Genomic DNA, 22400 nt, shown 5'->3' on the forward strand with positions numbered 1-22400 from the left:
TTGTCCTTTTTTTAAGCTCTGTAGAGTTTTGAGGAAGGTTTTGCTGTATGAGCCAATCACCATTGCACTAATGGTAGCTTTTCCTGAAGGCATCAACTTTTTTGCTCGCTGGATCAGATTACTGCACTATGGATTTTTTTTGATTGATTTTTCTTTCAGCTTTGAGAGGTGTGGTTGGACTGAAAGCAATAGGGTTTGAGAACAGTCTCAGGAAGAGAGCTGTCAGGACAGCAATAGCAAATTTCACCAGGCTGTTCTGTAGCAAAGAGCTGAAGAGGTCAGCATGTGGTAGGCAAAACCCAGACTTTCACTGGTGGGATGCGCAGAGGAGAGAATCCCAAAACTCTCTCCCACATCTCTAAAGCTCGCTGCACAAGTGTCAGCAGGAGCACTAGAAGTAAGCTGAGTCATTTTGTTGAGCTGGGAGCTCTGGTGCCACTGAAACCAGTGGAAATAGTGAAGGCCCTGACTGAAGCAACATCATTTGCCTTTTAGTGGAAATAGTTTTCCACTTAGAGCTCGTCCTGGAGTTGCATCCCTAGCTTTGCAGGCAGTGTTCTTGAACATTTTCCTTTGTCCATTGCTACTTACTTATTCCTTTTGCATGTTTTCCCAGGCAGTGTTCTGTATATAAAACGTACCCCCTGATTGTGCTAATCGAGATGTATTCTGCTGCATCTGTCATGAAGGTTCTGATTTATCACAATATGGTTGCTAACTTTAATACACTGCACAACTAATTGAGGTACTTCAGTTTGAATGAACGTTGGAGACTGTGGCTCAGATCTTGAAAATGTTTGTAATCGGGGATGGTCCCCTTCAATAGATCTTCCAGTATATGGGAAATTTGCATTTGTAAATGCCTTGGGGGCAAGTAACTTTGCATGTCAACTACAATAGGCTTCTTTTGTATGTTTTGGCCTGGACTGAGGTTATTTTCTCTGCTTATTGGCAGATGTGGATGAATTGACAGCTATAAAACGGGAACTGAATTACCGAATTTCTGTTCAATCCGCGAAGTTACTTCATCTTCTGAAGCTGAAAGACAGGCTTGTGCATAAAGTCCAGAAGAACTGCGACATTGTCACTGCTTGTTTACAGGCAGTTTCCCAGAAACGACGTAAGTGCTGTTCTGTTTGCGTGTGTATTAGTGTAAGTAGTGTATTTCATTAACGTGGGCAGTATTTCAATTAAGCCCTTGCCTTTGATTTAAAATCATGAAGCCAGACTGTGCTGTTTCTTACACGGCTGGCTTCCAGTGGTGTCTGTGGCACCTGGCAAAGCACAGTTTGATTTAAGGTGTTGACTAGATAGGCTGTTGTAGCTACAGCTTTGTGTAGCTACACATGGCAAATGCAACGGTCTTCTCAGCATTTTGTTAGTAGTGCGTGCTACTTCTTTCTATTGAGTTGATTCAAGATGAGGAGCATTAGTATAAACAAACTTACTTTCCCCAGACATCTTTATCAGCACGTGTGTGTTTGGAGGTGTCAGAGGGAACAGGTGGGAAAGGGGAGAAATGCTGATCTTTAATTGCTTAGCCTTTTCTTCCAACACAGTGAAACCTTTTTTGAGGCTTGGCAAAATTGTCATCTAAAGGCATGCTGAAATGCTTTTATGAGTGCTGCTAAAATGAAAAAATGTAATGTTATGTGTCAAAATAGATAGAAAATATGCCTTCAGAGTGGACATGTGAAAATAACCTGTTTCCTGTCTTATTTTCTTATTAACATGCAGCGTGACAGGTACAGAAATGTTCAGGTACAGTAAATAAAGCATGGTCACTTCACAGAAATGCCTGGTAGGAGCTTTGAGGTGCATGTAAAATATTATTAAAAGAATCTTATTGTAGTAGCATGTGCTAACATAATTTAGTTATAGGTCTATTCATTTTTAAGCATTTATAAATGTTCCTTTGGTTGACTTAAAGCATAGCATGAAAGATCTTGGCTGACATGTACTACTTCAGATGTATTTCTACTTCTCACCTGTTATTTTTCTTCATCAACATCAGCTTGATAATTGTGTTTTCAACATTAAGCATATGCTATAGCCTGCTTTTAAATAAGAGTATTTTCATTTTGCATGCATTTAAGTATTTAGAGGGCTGACTGTAAATTCTGAAGGTGTCAACATCCTGATCTCATTTGTATGGTTAGAAACTTTTTGAGTCAGAGGGATGTGGGATTTCATCCTAAATATGAATGTGTTCTTACAATTTTCAGGGACTTTAGTACTTGTGTTTTAAACATAATGCCCCTTTCCATTAATTTGCCAGCAATACTTGAGATAGCAGCTGAAACGTTAAGGTAACAGTTTATTGTCTAATATCAGTCCATGGGCATGCAGATTTTTGTTTAACTTTTTGTTAACTTTCGCTTGTGGCTCAGAAAATCCAGACTTGTGTATCCCAAGACAGCCAAAACTTAGTTATTTCTTATGTAAAGATCTGATCTAAAGCCACTGGAGTTTTTTTGAATGACTTGCTATGGCTACATTTGTTTTGGAATAGGTGTACAAGTTTCCAGTAGTTGTGCCTTTGAGTTGTTAGGTGATCAGCAGCTGTCCAACTGCAGGCACAACTGGTTTTCTTCCTCCCAAACTTTTGTTCTTCCCTCTGTACTGTCTTCCTGCATTGTAATAGGCAGGAACCACTGTGTGGTATGTGGTGAACCAGACTGGAGAGCTGATCCATTTGAAAGATAATTCCTCTTTTCTTTTCGTAGCACTTCCCCATTTCCGTTTTCTCAGAGGGTGGCAGAAATGAAAGCATAGGAGAAGGTAATAGCTTAGACAGGTGTGACAAGTGCAGTTGCTGAGTATGTAAAGTACTAAAATCTCAACAAAACTGTTAAGCTAAGAGAGAAAAGATCTTCTTTTCCCCTGTCAGCTTTGAAAAAAACAATTCACATTTAAAAAAAAAAACATTAAAAAAAACATTAAAAAAAAAAAAAAGTTCACCTCCGTCCCACCCCAAAATGTATTTCTGCTGGCCTAAACCCTTTAAATTTTTCTCAAATAACTAAGGAGAAGTTGCTAAATATTTTTTTTTTCTCTAAATAATATTCTTAGTGACCAAGAAAAAAAGAATCTTTGACCTGTGGTGTCATTAATTCTGACTTTGCAGTGTTTGTAATAATACAGTGATGCTTTGATTGATTTACGTAGAGTTTTGTTGTTTGTTAACACTGCTGTCAGGTATATTTTTTGTCTTGACATGGTGAAATCTCTGTGTAGAGGTAGAACATCTGTCAAATTAACCTTAGGACAACATCCAGATGCTTAAATCTGGTTCAATACAAAACTGAAGTTATATTAACACAACGTGCATTAATATTCTCTTGTATTTTTGATGAAGAGATATTTTCAAAAGAACCTTTCACTAAGAGTTTGTTTAGTGCTATGATACCTATAATAACTTTAACTGTGTCTCACAGTGTACTCTGTTGTTGTACTTAGAAACTGAGCTTGAAGATTGTTATTATTCTGCTGTTCAACATTGGCTCCAATATAGAATTCTCTAGGATGGCACTAAATATTTGCTTTCTGTTTTTCCCTTCCCTCCAAGTGGTTTGATTTAATGCAGAGCCAGCAGGGGGAGACAGCATATTTTATTTCACGCAGAGATTGAGGTGCATCTCTTTGGGTTTTGTAGGTTGGAAGCTTTTGTATCATTTCCTTAAACATGAACGTAAGAGCTTCACAAGAGGCAAATAAATGTACATTACAAGGAAAGTTTTAGGTTTCATATGGGAAGCAGTTGGAAAAATAGTGACAAATTATATCTTAATTAGAACTGATAGTTAGTTCCGATGTGGCTGTAGAGGTTATTGAGAAGCTCCTGATAATGAGAGCTGAGTGTTTTGGAGTCTATAAATTCAGAGTTTTGTGTACGTACTTAGTAGCAATGCTCTGATCTCTTTGAGTGCATCTTACCTCAATAGAAAGCCTCTATAGAAAGTAGTGCAAATTGTTGTTACCTGGCCTCAGTGATGTACCCTCTGCATTCTCTGGGTGATGGCCAGGCTTTGAACTCTTTGCTGAGAGTGTGTTATGGTCACTCTACAATGAGCTCTTCTTACAGGGTAGGAATCTCACTTAGAGGATACTGACAAAACCTTGTCTGAGACTGTAGTAGTATGAGTTGGTTAGTTGTGAGTTGTTCCTCACTTTAGTATCTAAAATGTATATTAAAGAGGAGAGTGTTCTGTATTAAAAATCAAAAGTATTAGTATTGCAATTTCCATTTGCAATTAAAAGATAGGCTGTGTGCTTTCTGTGTTCATCTCCAACTCTTCTTTAGATTTCCTGTTGCAATCTGACTAATTTTAAATTTAACTCAGTAGCTCCGATGTTTGAAGCCAGATGGATTTCCTTTTTTATAGCAATAGCTATTTAATTCATCTATCAAAAATACATTCCTCCTTTGATACACTTAAAATAAGAGATTTACTTCTTGCGGAGTCTCATTTCACTTGAGTCATCCTCAAATTAGTCTATCTCTGCACCTCATCAATGTTTGTGTACTTACATTACCAGTCTCAATCCTTCATGGATGCTAATGAATTTGATACTTTAAGAAATGCTGTGGTTGCTTCTTGTTTTTCCTAATGAATTGTTTTTAGTTTAATTCTACTTCATCCTTTCCCCATGGGAAGCTTTTTGGTGGGGAAAGAGAAGCAGGAAAGAAACAGGATAATGATCCTAAAGATGTGATGATTGTTTCCAGGTGTTTGTTAAATTCGTAGAATCAAAGAATCATAGAATCGCTCAGGTTGGAAAAGACCTTAAAGATCATCACGTCCAACTGCAACCCAACCATACTGCCTTAACTCTAACAGCCCTCTGCTGAATCATGTCCTTGTTGCTAAGTGTAGGCTGAATTTTCTTTACAGTCAGTTTCCCTATTGGAGCATTACGTATTTGCTGCAGTAAATAAATTGAATATTTTTATTGATTTTTAACTGTTGTGATTGTCAACAAACTGTTACCTGTGTGCTATAGAGCAAAGACGCTCTATGCTCTTTATGACTCCAGGTATGGAAGTGGGCTGAAGTAAAGATTAGTAAAGATTTCATAATCTGATCTATGTCCTGTTTGTAGAAAGTGAGATAATGGGACAGGAGAGAACCTGTATTTCAGGATGCTGGAGCTTGGCTTGTTGAGGTTGGTAGCTGTGAGAATCCTTAGAAGGATCTAATAATGGTGAATACGCTGCTGTGAAATTAAATGGCACTTGATTATCACATTTCATTCATCTTTAGCCAGCCGAGATTTTGTCAAATCTGAGAGCAACAGAATCCAGTGCAACAGGAGCCTGGTCTGAGAAGGATTACTTGTGAACAGTGTCTATATTAGTATGCACCAGGTCATGGCAAAATGTTTTTGTAAGTAGTTGTATGTCATATTTAGTATTTGATAATGAACTTTAGATTATGTATTCTAGATAACTGTTAGTGAGTCTGTGAGATAGAAGGGTGAGTGATTTCATACACAGTACCAGCAGTGTGGAATACTGAACAGGATGTTCACTGTTACAAGGCCAGTGATTTTGATTTTTAAATACTATTGGGAGCTTGCTATCTTAGTACTGAATGCAGCTACTTAAACTATCAACACAAAAAAGGTGCTAGCTCTGTGTTAAAGGGTGACAAATAATCAGAACCTGAATAATCCTGGGGACTTTTTAGGTAGTGAATTACATGATTACTTCATTTTGATGAGAATAGGATCTGGGAACTGGTATTTGGTGAACTGCACAGCCAGGGTGCTGAAACTGAGGGAAGCAGTGCAAGAGGAAGCAGTCTAACTGAGCTGCAAATGAATGTTATGATTCTATGAATATTCTGGCTCAGTGCTGTGCTGTGCCACTGTTTATCATGCTATGTTTCTTATTCTAGAAAACTATCAACTAAGTTACCAGACGTACCGTGTATTTGTGTTGTTGATGGGATGTGCATACATAGTACAGATCTTTTGCAGAATTGAGGTAGGCAATGAATGTTTACATCTTTGATCATCTGGTAACGGCGGTGTTGATAAGCACTGTGGGGACAGACTATCCCACTTTGTTGTCTCCGGCCAGTTCTTCAGGTTGATCTGTGCTGGTGTGAGTCTGCAGAAGCCCTTGTTTGGCTAATCTGTAGTAATTTGTAAAAAGCTGACTGCCATCTTCTAATACTGATATTCTCCACTGTAAAAACAAAGCTGTAATATGAGTTCTAGATTGTAAGGAATCTGACTGGAATATTTGCCAGGCTTAGCAAATCGTGACTGTGCAGAGTTGGCATCCCTTAGAAGGCCACTTTGGGATTAATTTCAGTTTACTGACTCCTGAGATGAAGAAGTTCTTTCCTTTTCTACTGCTAAAAAGGAAATCATCTGCTGTTTTTCTCTAAAAAGTGAGAGGATTGATTTACCCTCTGGTTTGATCATATCCCAGCTCAAAAGTTCCAATGGTCTGTACATTTGCAGAATGTCAAATTCAGAAGATGGCAAAAAATAATACTTAGTGCGGTACACAATCTGGAATCCTCACTTTAGGTGAAATTCCACTTTTAGAATGCAGCAACAAAAAGTATCTTGTTCCAACATGAAATGAAACACCCACTCACAAAGTCAACTGCTTATGAAGCAAAATTCTGAAAGCTTACATTTTGAGCTGAAATGCTTTGTTGAGATTTTGACAGTCCTTGTCTTTTCTCATTTCATGTTATGTAATGAGCCATTTTTTAGACATTACAGCATTTAATTTCAAAAAGAGTCAAAATGAAATTATGTTTTTAGCATTTAGAAATATGATGTTTTTTTAGTTTTGTTTTGTTTTGTTATTTTCCCAAATACAGTACTCTGTCATGAAGGACTTTGCTCTTCATGAGCTGGCATTTTGTGGTAGTTTTCCATTAATGTTTCCAACCAGCTTTTTACTGGAGATTTTCCTGGGAATGTACATTCAGCCATCTCTGCAGTTCACTCTGGCTGCTCAGCACTGAGGTTACCAAGTTGGATTAGGAGCTGAACAGTTAACACTTATTCTTAAGCCATATGTTTTCCTCCTGTCTCTTTGGAGAGCATATAGATCCTTACTTTTTCTGTGTCTGGTATTCCTCACTATACCTCTTTGCCCCTAGCTCTCAATACTGAAATGTCTTGCCTGCATTCAAAATATGTCCCTGCTGATGTATTATGATTATATGTTCTGTCATTGGCTAAAATCTGCACAGTTCTCAGAAAGGGCTTTTACTGTGGGCTCCTTCAGAGTTTAGCTAAGAAAACTGTCTTGACTGCTGCTTTGGCAGGATCCAGGAGGATTGCTTTTGTTATGAACCTTGGCATCTGGTCAAGTTCTAGGCTTTCAGGCACTTTGGATTGATGGTATATTGTACCAGGCATGGTTTAGGAGTTACCAGCTCTCATGGTTTAGGAGATAACCAGCCTTCACCCGATGGAGTGCAGTGAGACCTGGTCAAACAACCATGACATCCCCCTTCTGTATAGACTGTGGGGCCTGCAAACTTTAGAGCCATATATCTGCATGCTTTCTTCTCTTCATTTTGAATACTTGCCTTGGGAAATGACAGACTTCTGGGGTGGGGGTAAAGTGATGTCAAATTGATCTGTGTGTACAGTGTCACATAATACAGTCTCATAGTTGATCTCTGCTGCTATCACCCTATAAATAGTCACCATCCAAGCAGTGGTTGCTGCTTTCACCATTGTACCCAACTGCATTAAAATAGCTCTACAACGTTTTTATGTGATGCAGAAACCTGATGGGTTGTTAACAGCTGAATGTGGCTACAGTATATATTACCAGAATAAATACTTCATTGCCTATTGTAGATATGATGAGTGAATTCAGTGCATCTTTCTGTAAACGATAATTTTGCTGCTGAATCTAGGCCCATTTTGCAATCAGAAGTGCAGACTGCTCTGTATGTAAACGCATAGATTGCAGGATCACTGACACATTCTTGTCATACAGTGTTTCTTACAGGATATTAATATTCTTTGTCATTGTGTTAGCAGCTGTGACAGCAAAGAAAAGCTTGACTTAATGCTACACCTGAGAATGTATTTATTTTGTATGTGCTTACAACTAAGGTTGATTGCTGCCTTTTCCATATTCTTCTGTGTAGCTGTAGCCCTGTTCCTGTTGCAAAGTGATAGCAGACCTCCTGGGATTAGTTTTGTTATGCACATAGAATTTTGAGTGCGCTGAACTGTTTTTCACAACAGCTGTGCCATGAGAAGTTGCTGTATTGGATAGTACTTGTTACATAAAATGCTTGCTGAGTATTAGAAATGTAGACTAATCTGATAGATTATTGCAGCTGAATTTCTTTTTTTTGGATTCCTTATCAAGTAATGCTCTGGTAGTAGCTATATATGAATTTGTCTGAACAAAGTGGTTCTCACATCAGTGACATCTTATTTCTTCAGTACAGCTATAACAGAGAGAGGTGGTACTGGATCAGCTCAAACTAAGGAGATTGTTCAGTCAGCCAAAGGAAGAATGCTGTTGTTTGCTGACAACAAACAGTCAGAACTGCCTGTTCATCATCTGCTGTCCCTAGTCAGTCAATCGTGACATTAGTAACAACTCTGTCAGGCAATATTGTTCTCTCTGTGTGTTGAGATGGATTCCTCATCTGCAGTGAAGTTTGATTGGCCTCACAGTTCCCTGAAGAACTGGAAAAGCAAGGTTTTTATTAAAGTCACAGTGAGTGTGTTGTGGTTAAATGAGCTGAGATGCTGACTTCCGCACAGGATCAGTGTGAAGCTGAGCTCATCATTCCAAGCCAGGGAGCCTGCCTGGGGCAGGGGAGTGCCAGGCAGGGCTGGAAGGAATGGAGCGTGTGCCCTGGCCCAGCAAAGGGCTCAGCCCACAGCTCTGTGTAACACAGGCAACAGCAGAACTAAAAGTAGGCATGAGCTTTGCTGTGTCCAGGATATCTGGGATACTAGGAATTCACAGCTTTAAAGGGGAATTTGAGAGGAAGCTGGCTGTACAACCAGTGCTGCAAAAGGCCATTTGAGAAGGGGTGACGCATGCTGGGAGCACGTGATGGAGATAGCCAGCAGTCATGATTCATACCTCCTTTGGACACTTCTGATCTGATCACAGATCTACTCTTACACCTGCAAGTAGTGAAAACACCTGACATGGGAAACTTCGAGCATTCAAGATGTATGGGTTTGTTTGTATACGTGAGCTCACAGGATGGGTGGCTGTGTCAGTTACCTAACTATAGTACACAAATGATACAATCCTTAATCTTTTGCTGGAAATACCCTGAGAGAAAAAGCTGTGCAGTTACATTGTGTGCATAGTCTTTCACAGTTGTCTAGTTTAGCAGTACCTACTTTTTAATTCTTCTGGGGATTATACTTTAGTACTGTTAACCTTGCTGTTCTTCATTCTCCTTTCTCCTAATGAAATGTTATTTATTTATTCATTTTGGAAATTATTGTGAATTTTCAGGAAGGTTAATGGAGCTTCACTGAAAATGTTCAACAGAGTGCATAGCGTTTAAGCAGTATAAGTGAATTTTATCTCTGAATATCACACACAAAAAGTTCTTCAGTTGAGTTAGTCTTTGAAGAAGAGATTTCCTGGATATTGTAGATCAAATGGAGGATAACAGCTGCTTGGGATAATTAGTGCTAGGAATAGACTGATTTTTGAAGCATCAGACAGTCCTAGCAGCTATGTTTTTGCAGTTCTGTGAGATAAGCTTGAATTTAAAAATGAGGTATTAAAAAAGTGGGCTGCGAATTTAGTCCTTTCAGATCAATACTCCTGGTTATAATTCTATGCTACTCTGGAGATTTCCTCATATTTAAAATGTTTTGCTCCTTGAAGTTAGTAATAAGCTGAATTTGACTTGCTGAGCAGTGAATGAGTGCTCTTTGTATACACTTGAAATTTGCCAGAGAAGTGAAGTCTGTTACATCCCCTTGTTACATCATCTTACTGTAACACCTTTGTAAAAGAAGAAAGAATTATTAGTATTATCTGAAACCTTTTAAAATTTGAAACCTTCTATTATGTTTTATTAGCAATTAAATCACTTATAAGTTTATATGCCTCTCTAAAATTGTAACAACTTGGTACCAATCAATGTAATGCTTTCCTTGTCATCCATACAGTACATGTTGCCAAAATACAAAGCATGTACAGTTTGTGGTTCTTGGCTTGCATTAGGCATCATTGATAGGTAGCAGTTTGAAGGATTTATTTTCAATATGTTGCTGCTGGTTTCTAGCCTCAACTAGTCATCACTGACAGCAACAGTGAGCCTTAGATCCTGAAGGAGAAATAGTTATCCACTGAAGGAAGTCAGAGTGGGTAGGTAATCAGTATATATAGCTGATATTATTATTATTACTTTTTTTAAGAGAATATTAATTTGAGGAATTAGTTCTAAAGATCTGTGGTAATACCTAGAGAAGCCCAGTGAAGTCAGGAATTTAATGAGCTGGTCTCTGAACAAACAAATGGTGAGAGGACCTCCTGGAAAACAAATTTATAATAAGAGTGGGACACACAAAGTTAGTTTGAAGTTCTTTTGCTTTATGTTAGTCACTTCCTTTATTGGCAGTTGCAGAAGTGCTCTGTGAAGTTATGGCCCACGTGGTAGATGGAGAAGGGAATTATGTGGTCTGAAAGCTTGCAGTAGTTTCATTTACAAACAAAATGTAATGGGAACATTTACATTTCTTAGAGGACTAGTGGCATCTGCAAGCAGCAACTGATGTATATGCAATCAAAGGTCTTGATTGCTGGTGGATGACATCCATTCTGACTGATCAAGATTTGCGGTCCTACTAAATCCATTAGCTTCTGTTGGAGTGAGCATTTTCCTCTGCAACCCCAGAAAGGGTTTTGTTTCCATTCCTCTCTACTGAAACTCCATCCATGGAGGCCACATGCTGTGAAAGGGAGGATCCTTGCTAGAAAGTAGGGGCAGCTGGGGACAGTGTGTCTTTTTTGCTAACTATATACGGAACACGTTGCACATTTCGAGCTTGGTCTTTGATGCAGGTCCTTAGCATTACTGCAAATAAGAAATGATATCTAAAAACTTTGTATATACACATGGCTCTATCTCCACAGTGCTTCACAGCCCAAAGCAAAGGCATTTTTTGCTTAGTCTTTTTTCTAGCTTAGGTAGTCACTTTACAGTCAAAGATCTTTGAAAGTGTTCTTTTTGTGAACAAATCTTTTCTTGGAGACGTACTGGTTTTGCTCTCATTATTTTTGTTTGGAAGATTAAAATCTTGCTTTTTCTGAAATAGCTGTTGAAATCAACCAAGTTGGCAATTCACACTGTGATATTCAATTTCTATGTTAGATGCTAAGCAAATAATCAAATTCTAATAAGGCAAGAGTGCCCCCGTTTGAGACCTGAGAGCCTGCAATATACTGTGAACTCTGTTCTGTAAATATTTAAACATGACTACAAATAAAAACTGTCAAAATAATAGGTTTTTGTTTTCTTTTTACTGTATTACATTAATATTTTCTGCTTATTTGGTGATTAGTTTTTTTAAATGATCATGTGACTTTGAAGTGGGATTCTGGTGTACACTGTATGCTATGTATACTGTCCAAGACATGCATTTGCTTTCCATCATTTGGAAAGGTAAGGGAACATTTCTTAGTTCTTACATTTATCAGCAATACTTTTAGGTAGGCCTCTTCAGTGATTTTTCTTAGTGTTTCCCTTATGAAAATAGTATTATGTTTCAGTAGAAGCAGATAATTTCTCTGACAAAAAAGGCATCTGCTGTGACATTCTAGTTAAAATGTGCTCCATATATATTTTATTGGGCACACAGGCATTGCTGTGATTTTTATTCCACCGGCTAACATGAGACTTTATGCTGTTTACTACTGCAGTTAAAATGCGTTGTTTCTATAGCAATGCCTGCATGATATGTCTTTAACCTTGCTCATGAAATGCAAATATCTGCTTAATGTAACTGCGTGTGATCTGCTCTACTGTTATAACCAGTGCCTAAATGAGATGAGTGAAATTGACTTTTGCTCTTTGCCTCGCTACAGATTTCTTTCTGTCCTTCATCAGGACAGTAGTGGTCGCTCTGTTCCTCAAATGGCAGTGTTGACTTCAGAATGAATTCATGTAGTTGCACCTAATTAGGAAAAAATAAACTTGAATGCTGTTGTTCACAATTCCCCCTCCCCTTTCCTTGTAATTTCACAACATGAAAAGATCCATATTGCTGACTTATCTATCACTTCTCTCTGATTAAGAGCCAGTTGGAAGCATTTGGGACACTGAACGCTTCCCGAACTCTTTTTGATGAGTATACTTAAGCCCTTTTAGAATACATGATATATACAAAGAGTTAACTGAAGACTTCAGTTTGAGATTGACGCATTTGTATTTTAGTATTGGTGCATAGGTGTTTCTATGTGTGCTATGTGCTTCTGCTTCTCTTAAAGCCTTCAAAGGTATAGTTATCATCTTGCTTTCATTGCTTTAACATACAAAACTCTTTGCAACCTAGTATTGTCACTTATTTGTCATTTCCTGTTCACTGTTCAAGGTTTTGTCACACCTTCATCCTTCATCCTTCACTTAGCATTTTAAAACAAGCACCTTCTGAATTTCCCCATGTGTTGGGGTTTTCTTATAGGTGTTTATCCACATTGAAGTTGATTAAAATGTAATCCCTTGGCCCTCTTATTGACCTCATGCCACCTTGTTGTCCTCCTTCAGGTTTTTCCTTTGTTACTCATTTCTAGTACAGAAACGCAATAGCATCTCTTATATTCTGACTACTGCTGCTATCCATTATGCTTACCAATATAATCTTACTGTCTCTCTGTATTATGCTACTGTGTTTTCTTTTATTTCTTTCTTTTAAAGCAGGCAGACTGTCTTTCTGTGATTGTACAGCACCTACTCTAATACAGTGCTGCAGACCAGAATTAGAATTTATGGGTGCTGTGATGAGTAGAAATACCTTTACAGAGTTACAGAGTCAGGCTTACTCAGTTGTGCAAGTATGTTGCCCTCTATTACTGGCTTAATAAGGGGAATTGAGTTATTACTGTCCTGTGATCAAGCAACCATATACTCAAAATTCTTTTTGTTTCCTATAAGGACAATTCTGAGTTAAATCTCTGCCTTGTCCTGTCAGTGCAGCCACAGCACACTATGTTAAGGTAAAGGTTTTCAAACCACATCAAGTTGGTAACATTAGGTTATCTTTTTTTTTTTTTTTTCTTTCTGAATATATTTGAGGTGCCTTTGGTCTGTGGCGTATGATGTTTACAAAGCATAATTTGGTTTCTGCTTTTCAGAAATTCTTTCAGATCTCTCGTGTTGAACTCTGGGAACAGGCATTTCCCATTGGTGGGCCTGGAATGAGTTTGGTCACTCTTTGTACCTAACCCATTGGCATGGGTTGTTGTCATTATGTGCACAGTGTTGCTGTGTTATCAGCAAATGTAATTTTTCCATCCTCAAAAATGGTTTTGTCTAGAAACTGCAGATGCTGCAGAAAATGAACTTTTTTAATAATGTGATTGTGAGAGCTGGTGACATGGTGAGAAGAGTTAATAATTTGTTATAGCATTTGAATAGTAACATAATTCCTAGCTTTCAGTGTGGTTGTGTTTTGGGAACAGGTTTCCTAAAGGACTCAGGAAAGTGGGGTCTTTGTGTGGGTCTGGGGAGACATAAATGTGCAGTTCTGTTGTTTGCCTTAGTGAGTCCTGGTGCTGCACGGCTGCCAGGTCTTTCTGCTGCTCCATTTTTGTAGAAAAAACTACGTCTTTACAAACGGGGAGATGCTGTGGATGGGTTCAAGAGGGTTACAAGTGTCTCCGTACTTTTGGTTTAGCAGCCTGTGATACTATTGAGGGCTTCCGCATTCTCACACACGTAATGCAACTGCATAAGCATTGTTTGTGCTACTTTGAGAACAATATGGGAAGCAAGGGGCCTTCAGGAAGTCTTACCTGCACTGACTGACTGCCTAGGAGTGTGGTGCCTCTCTACATAGGAAACTGGTCATCACAGCTCCATCCCATTCTGCTAGCAACTGCTTCCACAACTGATTTGCAGGTGGCTTCATTAAAGACAGATGATTTTTGAGGTCTTTTCATTGATGCAAAAGTTTGGCATACCTCCCAGGCATACTTATCTGCCAAAAATTTCGAGAAGCAGTTTGTGATAAATATAATTCAACTTGTGAATAAACTTACTGGTGTAAATGTCCCTCACTCCAAAAAGATAAATTACCACACACATTTGTGGGTAGGTGATGTAGGGAGAGCTGGCTGTATTGAAGGGACCTTCTCTTTGCCTTTGCCTTTCATGTCCTAGTATACACATATAGTGTGGAAGGCAAGAGTGGATAGTGTGGACTGGGGAAAGCAGGAGAATGACCAAGAAAAAATACCAAGTATCATAGTTAGTAATCTTGGATCTGAAGTTATTTTCTGGCCCAGTCCCAATTATACTAAGCTTAAGGATCCTATAGTGTATATACTTCCGTGAGCTTCTTACCACAGGAGTCTTGTGGATTAATTTCCAAATACACACTGTAGTAAATGGTGCTATTTTAATTATGTTCTCTAACTCAGTCCTCGGTAAATACAGCTAAACAACATGCAGGCAATATTCTCTTTCAGACAGCTATAAACAAAGCCCTCTTGCCAGTGAGCTCTGTACTAAGAATTCCTGAGATTCCCTCTACTTTGCCTTAATTTCTCCAAGAACAAGTGGGCTGTGTTAAGGGCTTCCTTCAAAATAAGGCACTGTTAAAGAGTATTTACTCTTTAAGCTGTCAGTTTTTGTAGGGAAAAACAAGAAGGGTGTGTGCAGTCTAAAGGAAGAGGTAGCCCTGGGCTAGAACTGAGCATGTTGGGGTATGTTTCTCAGTTCTGCTGCACACTTCCTGAGACTAATTGTTTAAGTCTTGATTTTCCATTTCAGAAAATGATAGATATTATTTCCTGTCCGTTGAGTAGTTTATATTTGCACTGGATACCTTTGTAGCAAGGATTGGCTCTCACTCTTTTTTTTTTCTTCTTTTCTTTCTATGATATCTAATATAGGACAAAACAAGGTCCTGGACTCTTTTGTCGCATTTACCTTCCAAGTACTAATGAATGGGAAACCTTAAAATATTAATGCTGTGTTGACAGTGGTGTGTCAACACACTGAATTATTTTCCTGAGCTCATAGGGAAAGTACACAAGGTGAACTTCTCTAGGCACAAAGACAATAGCAAAACTTCTTTTTTTTTTCAGACTCCAGCTTTATCCCTTGTCCAAAGCAGATGACCCTGCTTGACTTGTATGAGAACAGAGATCGGCTTAGTAACAGAACTGACAATTAGTCCAAAATCTTTTTTTTTTTTTTCTTGTGTTTACAGCATGTTTCCTGTGGTTGTAAAATGAATCTGTCCTCCTCTACCCATAGGCTCCTTTTTCCCATGCTTGTGCAACTGTGGCCATGCAAAGCAGTCCTGCAGGCTCTGTTGTCCTTGGTTGTCCACACAGCAGTTGCAGCCAGCTGTTACATCAAAGCATCTGCTTTCCTGTGCTGTCTGAGGTAGGAAATCAAAAAAAGAGCCTGCATAGCAGTACTGCCGTGCACTCTGCAGTGCAAGAGGTGATGCTGTAGATGCAGGCTGGGGTGAGAGAAGTGCTAGGCCGCCTGGCAGGAGCTCATGTTCAAGGACACAGCACTGCTGTAGCACCCATGCCCCTTTAGTGCCAGAGATTCAGTTAGCCAAAAGCCTCTTCTCAAGTTGTCAGATGAATTATGCTTGTTTTACATCATAATGTGAAGCTGTCATGGCATTGTTAAAGTATTAACTTCAGCTTGGTTCAAGAGCCTATATTAGATTAGATGGCTTTTAGGATAGAGCAAAAACATACTGTTTTTGGCAGGATGGTTGTTTAATAATAGAACTCCTGTAGAATTGGATAGGATAGAAATGTTGTGCTCCAGTGGAGAAGATGGTTTAATGGAATAAGTGTATTTAAAATAGTTTTGCTTCCTAGGAGAACTCAAACTGTCTTATTCTGTCATCCTTCAAAAGTGGGTGCATTTCATTTCACTCCACATGTTTTCTCCTAGACACTACAATTTGAAAGTGTTTTTTTCTCTTTGAAGTTCATGATGAATTAGAGTGCACATCATAATGTGTGTTGGTATGGATTCCAAATTTCTTGATTTACAATTTCAGCTATTTGAAGCCAAATGGTAATGGAATTACATTTTACGGTTATATTTTGTGGACTGTTACAGAATTCTGTGTAATAATAATGCCTTTGCAGGCAATTGGCCTATCATGAGGTTAATAAAATAGCTTTTACCTGTTATTGTAATACGTATTTTCCATTATATTATTGATATGTACTTGCCATCTAGTAATCGTTGTACGGGCAGCTAGTGCAGTGATGCTGCCTAAACATAGTTTCTAAAATGTTTTGAGATGAAGTATAGTATAAAAATTTTTGAACTGCTTTTTTTAACTGTGATGACTGAATAATGCATAAAATTGTTGAGAGAAAAGGTCTTAGCATAAGTCACATTTGAGGCTTAATATTTGACTTAGTGGGAAATGTAATTCCACTTAGAGGTTAGGAAGGTATTCTAGTACCTGCTGTTTGACATTGTATGCAAGGCAGGGCATTCTTAAACCTACCTGCCTCTTGTTTTGATGGCTTAAATTGGAACTTTCCTAGAACTTGCCTTTTCTCTCGTGTATATATGCAGTACAGTTCTACCACCTCCTGCTTTTAAACACATCTGTGTAAATACTTGTGTAGGTACTAAAAGGATTTTCATCACATTTTAAAAAGCATGACATTCTATACAATTTTCCTATAAAATAAAAGTTGCTGGTTAAATATTTTGCTAACACAGGTATCCCAAAGCATGGCAAACAAGCTTTCTCCCCAGACTTTAACTGTTTAACCTTTTACAGAGATGTGGTGCAAATGAGAATTATGGAAGGTCTCTATGCTTTCATATGAAATAAAGGGAGGGATATGAAACACGTGAAATACAATGACCCAGCTGAAAATGGCTTATGACTTTTAGTCTTTTGGTTATGTTTAGTCTTCTTTGTGCATGTTGTACAAGAACCAGTGAAGTGTGCCTGAGTTCTGGATTTGAGTAGCTAAAGCTTTGTGCAAAAGGAAATATCCTTCTCTTTAATTGCAAGATTGCTCTGCAGCCCCATTCTGTCACTGCTGATGTTTATTCTTCCTTTCTAGCTGCATCTTGAACTCATTATCCTAGTGCAGACAGAAGGAAAGTGGGATGGTGAATGGTGAGGAGTAAGGTAAATAGAGCAGTGTTGGTTCTTCAATGTCAAAACCTTATGGTGGTCATAGGACAATTCACCAGAAGGCAGACTGTGGGAACTGAGCAAGTTATACTTGTCATGGAGGATTTCTTATGAGATATCCTCAGGGTTTATAAAGGCATGGTTAGCAGGTGGTGATGAGACTGCAAAGACATACAAAATGAGGAGGAAAGGTTTTTCAGAAAGTGACTGTGTTGTGTGGGAGGGAATAAATGAACTACAAATAAAAAAGAAGTAGTAAAGGGGAAAAGTAAAGGCTCAGATTGATAATCATGAAGTAGGTAGAGGTGAAGTAACTGGACCAGCCAAGGCTCTTGAATTTATTTATTTATTAATCATTTCTGAACGCCATCTGGCTTGCTGGTAATGTAGCTAAGAACTTGTTAGTGTGGCCAGCCTTTTATGACTCTGTGTAGCAATGTAGATTAATGGTGACTGGCGACATCTTTGGTTTTAAACCGTTGCTTTTACCCCAGCTTGGAGCTGGTGATTTGTCTGTGAGCTTTATTCTCTCTGCGCTTTGAAATTTCCATGCTGTTGAAGACTATTTACAACTTAATGGTGACCATGACAAACTTATACAAGCTGTGCATGCAGTGTCATGATTAGATGTCTGCAATTCCAGGGAGTGGGATAGAGAATGCTTGCCACTGGCAAATCAGAGGTTTTTCCTGATCAGTGTTAAAAAAGATGCCGTCTATTTTTCTAGAAGCTCTGCTCCTGTCCTTAAAATATGTATGTATATACATAATGGGAGGCTTAGCCCTATCTCTGAAATCCATTTGAGCTGATGATCCAATGAGTCATCAAACCCATTAGTATGTCTTGGCTTTTTCATTTTGTCTCTTATAGTTCATTTTTGCATTTTTCTTAAGAGTAATGTTGGATTAATTGGCTGCCATGTTGGGCAAGTGCCCTTAGTGGTGTGCTGGTCCTTGAGAAAGTGGCCATTCTGAGTCACAGAATTACTGTCCTGTTTGTTTCTGGGTTTTCACGCAGCAACAAGATGACAAGTAGGAGAAACTACAGCAACAAGAACTCTGTACTCTTCCTTTGGTTGTACAAAAGCAGCTGGTTATCTTCATCATTTAAGCATTGATGTCTTTCTTAGAGCTGACTTGCAGTTGTTTAACAATTGGAGGTAAGATATTGTTATCATCAATTTGGTGAGATGACTGAGTATGGATACCCTTAATCATGTCCTGAAACTTTGACTTTGGCCATTGGTTGGTAGCATTGAGCTAGCCAGTGTTGGAATGATCAAAGAAGGATGTGGTACTACTTGCATATGGTGCCAAAGGAAGAAGAGAAAAATACCAGATTATGTGGTTATTTCTGTATGTAAGTACTTCTGCTGCGGTCCCACTGGTACAATCTGTACACCTAGTGAGATTAATTCGTTTCAAATTTTATGCTTTAACCACTAAATCATCTCCAGCTGGCACTGAAATAAAGTGATTTGCATCATCTACATCAGCAGAGAAGTGTCACCTTTGTTAAAAAAAGAACCACCGACACACAGACTTAATTATCTGTTCAGAGTGCGAGCTGGCAGCTCGAATGTAGTGACTTCTCTGCAGAACCAAACCAGATATTTAAAGAGGCATGAACAAATTCACACTACTCTGCAAAAATAAAAGTAGCTTCTAGATATAGCTCTAACTTCTAGATTAGCTATAACTGATTTTTAAAAACAGCTTTTTTTGTTTTGTTTTGTTTTGTTGGGGTATCCTTTATGCAGTTGGCTTTACTGCTTATCTGTTGCCTGTTTCCATATTGCACCTGGCAGACATGTTTAATAAAAGGAGCAAGTTGCTGTTCCAGAGCTGCAATGATGGACAGTTGGGTTCAGACTTTGGGCAGCTTGGTCTTTGAGCCTGACTCATGTGACATAGTCATAATTGTAGAATAACCTCAGCTGGAAGGGACCCACAGGGAACATGAAGTCCAACTCCGTGATACGTCTCTCTTTCAGCTGGAGCACCACCTGCCTTAGGTGATAAAAGCTGTCAGCATTTTGAATGCTCCCTTGCTTGTCAATCAAACGAAGAGCTTGAAATTTAGTATCAAAACATTTTAAGAAGCTTTTGAGTCAAGTGAAAGCTCTTGAAAATGCACCTATTCACGCTGTTGAATAGCTTCCTTTTTGAAGTGTATCTAGTGGGACGTGAGGCTGTAATTTGGGATCATACAGACGGCTGTTTTTACTTGGGGATGCTGAAAGCGTGCGTGCTGGACAGCGCGTCGTGGGGTCGGGAGCGCCGCGCCATTCCTGCCCGGCCCCGCTCCGCCTGTCCTGGATGTCAGTCAGCGTCTCCGCGCTGCTCCCCGTGCCGGAGCGGGGCCGCCCTTTATGTCTGTGAGGAGCTGCTGCATCCAGGTGGTGCTGGAGGAGGTTTTCAGGCTCTGATGCTAGGATTGTGGGCGGGAGCAACTCTCTTTTTTTTCCCCACCTTCTTTTTTTCCCCTCTCCTCTGCTCGTCCTCCCTCTTTCTCTCCCTGCACCTCCGCTCCTCTGCCCGCACTGCAGACCCCCGCTAGCTCGCAGAGCCGCTGCCGCCCGCCCCCCGCGCCATGCCACCGGCCCGCAGCCCCGGGGCAGCTCGCTGAGCCGCGGGCACCATGCGGCAGGAGCGGCTGACGGGCTCGCTGCGGCGCGGCGGGCGATGCCTCAAGCGGCAGAGCTCGGGAGGCGGCGTGGGCACCATCCTCAGCAACGTCCTCAAGAAGCGGAGCTGCATCTCCCGCACGGCGCCGCGCTTGCTCTGCACCTTGGAGCCAGGTATTGCAGCGGAGCCGCGGCCGTAATCCCGTAAGCCGCTTGGCGGGGGCGGGCAGGCGGTCGGGTCGAGCCGGGCCGGGCCGGGAGGACGCAGCCGGACGCGATGGGGGCCGCGGGTAGGCGCGGCGCGGGGAGGCGGCGGCACCGGACCGCGGCAAATGGCCGCCCGGGTCCGCGCGGGGTGCGGGGCGCGGCGAGGCGGGGTCGGGCCGGGCGCCTTCGGGATCCGCCTTCGCGGTGCGCCTCGGGGCCCGGGCCTGCGAGGCTGTCGCTGGCTGAGGCTCGCCCCGCGCCTCCTCCTCCTGCCGCGCACCACCTCCGGCACTTTCCTTCCCTATGTGACGAAGCCCAGCGTCGCTCGCCCGCTGCCGGCTCCCCGAGCCTCCCGGCCTTTGTCTGCGGCGCGCTGCCGGCTGCGCTCACATCCGAGGGACGCGCAGCTGCGGCTCTGCAGCTTACATCAGCGCCGGCGTCCCGTGAGCTCCCGTGGTCGGCCGGGGGGTAGGGACGTGCTCCAGGGGCACGGGCGCTCAGCAGAAACGCTAAGGGGTGATCTTTGCCGAGGGCTAGATTGTGGTTGCTCGTCTTCAGAATGCTGGATCATTGAGTTTCTGTGAACTACTGGAAATCTAGATTCGGTTTCTAATGTCAAGCTGTTAAATGTCGCAAAAGCATTGTTATTTCTTGACTGATCTTAGGCCTACAGAAAATGTGTAAGCCTGGGAAAAACCTATAGCAATGCACAGCAATACGTAGGGGTCATTTTCCCATTGTGTGTCAGGCACTTGTGTGCAAGGCTGCTTTTGGAATCGTGTAGTGCTGACTGCTTCTGTGTTTGAGATTCGTTTCTGGAGCTGTTACTAATAAGATCCTAAACACATTCTGTTAAAAATTTGTGGCATTTCTGTTACTGAAGGATTTCTTACCTGTAGCCCTCATAGACCCCTGCCTTCCAGGTAACGACATCTGTACAGTGACACTGTTACTTATGCTCCTGTGGGGACACAATCAAAAGCTCAACCACAAATGCTGTAGTCCCAAGGCTAATTCAGTGTGCTGTTCAATGTGGGCAAATACAGTGACGTCATTCGGGATGCACGCTTCCCTAGAGTGATGGAAAGAGGGAGCCTAATGAGCCTTAATAAATAAATAAATAAATGAACTTAGTTAAATTTTGTTCAGGTTTTCTTAGTATCTGTGTACACTTCATATTTGTAGTGAGAAGTTTATGTGGTCTCCAGTTGTTGGATGTGCTTTCATGAATCCCAGTGAGCTCTAATGGCAGCTCTGGCTGCTATTTCTGGTTTTGCAGGTGAAAATATATGTTTAGAGAAAAATTACAGGGTAAGACTAAGAATCTTGCTATTTCTGAAACAGCAAGGAACAATAAGGTGGTAGTTTATGTTGCCATTTTTGTCCCCAGATTTGGTATCCCACTGTACAGAAAGCTGCTCAGAGCCCTTTTCCTCATTTGTTTTCTTGTAAAATATTTATTTGTTTTCTGTTCAAGGAGTTTCAACATCTCCTCTTAAGTACAGGCAAAAATCTACAATTATGTGCTTGGTGAGTTTGAAGCTACAGCTCTTTAGGTTGCATCAGAACAGATTGTCTTTGTATGTTTTTTCTGTTTTAGTATTGCTGAAAAATTCTCAGACTTTGGCTCTATCCTTTTGTTTCATGGAGCTGGGGAGCAACGATTTGGTTCCTTCATCCAAGTACTTGGCTGGATGCTTTCTTTAGCTCCTTATTACGTGGCTTATTACATGGTCATATGCTCCACTTTGGTCATGCAGTGGGAGGCCTGAGGTTTGGTATAAATCTTCTTTCTCTCAGCCTTTTGTTATGGTGTTTCATAGTGTATTTTACATGGGAAAGCTAGTAGGCCTGATTGTGTTTTGTGGGTGTTTTAAAGATGTGTATGAGGTTTTTTTTTTTTTTTTTTTTTTTTTGTTGTTGTTGTTTGTTTGTTTTTAATTACTCTCCAAATACAATTTTTGCAGTTGTTTCTGGTGACCAGGTTACAAGGACATAGAACAGGCCATATTCTGGCATTCTTCTACCCTTCAGTAATTTAATTGATGCCAAACAATCATACTTCTGTATATGCTTGTATTTGTGGAGTTAGTTAATTCAAATATATTCCCAACACATTCCTGCCTACATGGGTTAATTTTTTTTAGGTATGAGGTGTCATTTGCCGAGGTAATATGTAGTATGCCAAATTACACTATTAGGCTGTCTGGTTTGATTAAAA

The 22400-nt window shown here is 40.3% G+C and overlaps 1 protein-coding gene across 1 annotated transcript in view; it reads left to right on the plus strand.

The window, feature by feature from the left end:
- Nucleotides 1-22400, plus strand: part of TBC1D30 (TBC1 domain family member 30) — a 50047-nt gene that overhangs the window by 1139 nt on the left and 26508 nt on the right. Inside the window, exon 2 of the mRNA XM_042816205.1 lies at nt 956-1120. Within this exon, the coding sequence (XP_042672139.1) occupies nt 956-1120 (165 nt within the window). The remainder of the gene's footprint in view (nt 1-955; nt 1121-22400) is intronic.

Source organism: Centrocercus urophasianus, unplaced genomic scaffold (assembly GCF_019232065.1).
Source record: "Centrocercus urophasianus isolate 14NV4802_14NV808 unplaced genomic scaffold, USGS_Curo_1.0 seq_15, whole genome shotgun sequence".
In the NCBI taxonomy this organism is placed as follows: domain Eukaryota; kingdom Metazoa; phylum Chordata; class Aves; order Galliformes; family Phasianidae; genus Centrocercus; species Centrocercus urophasianus.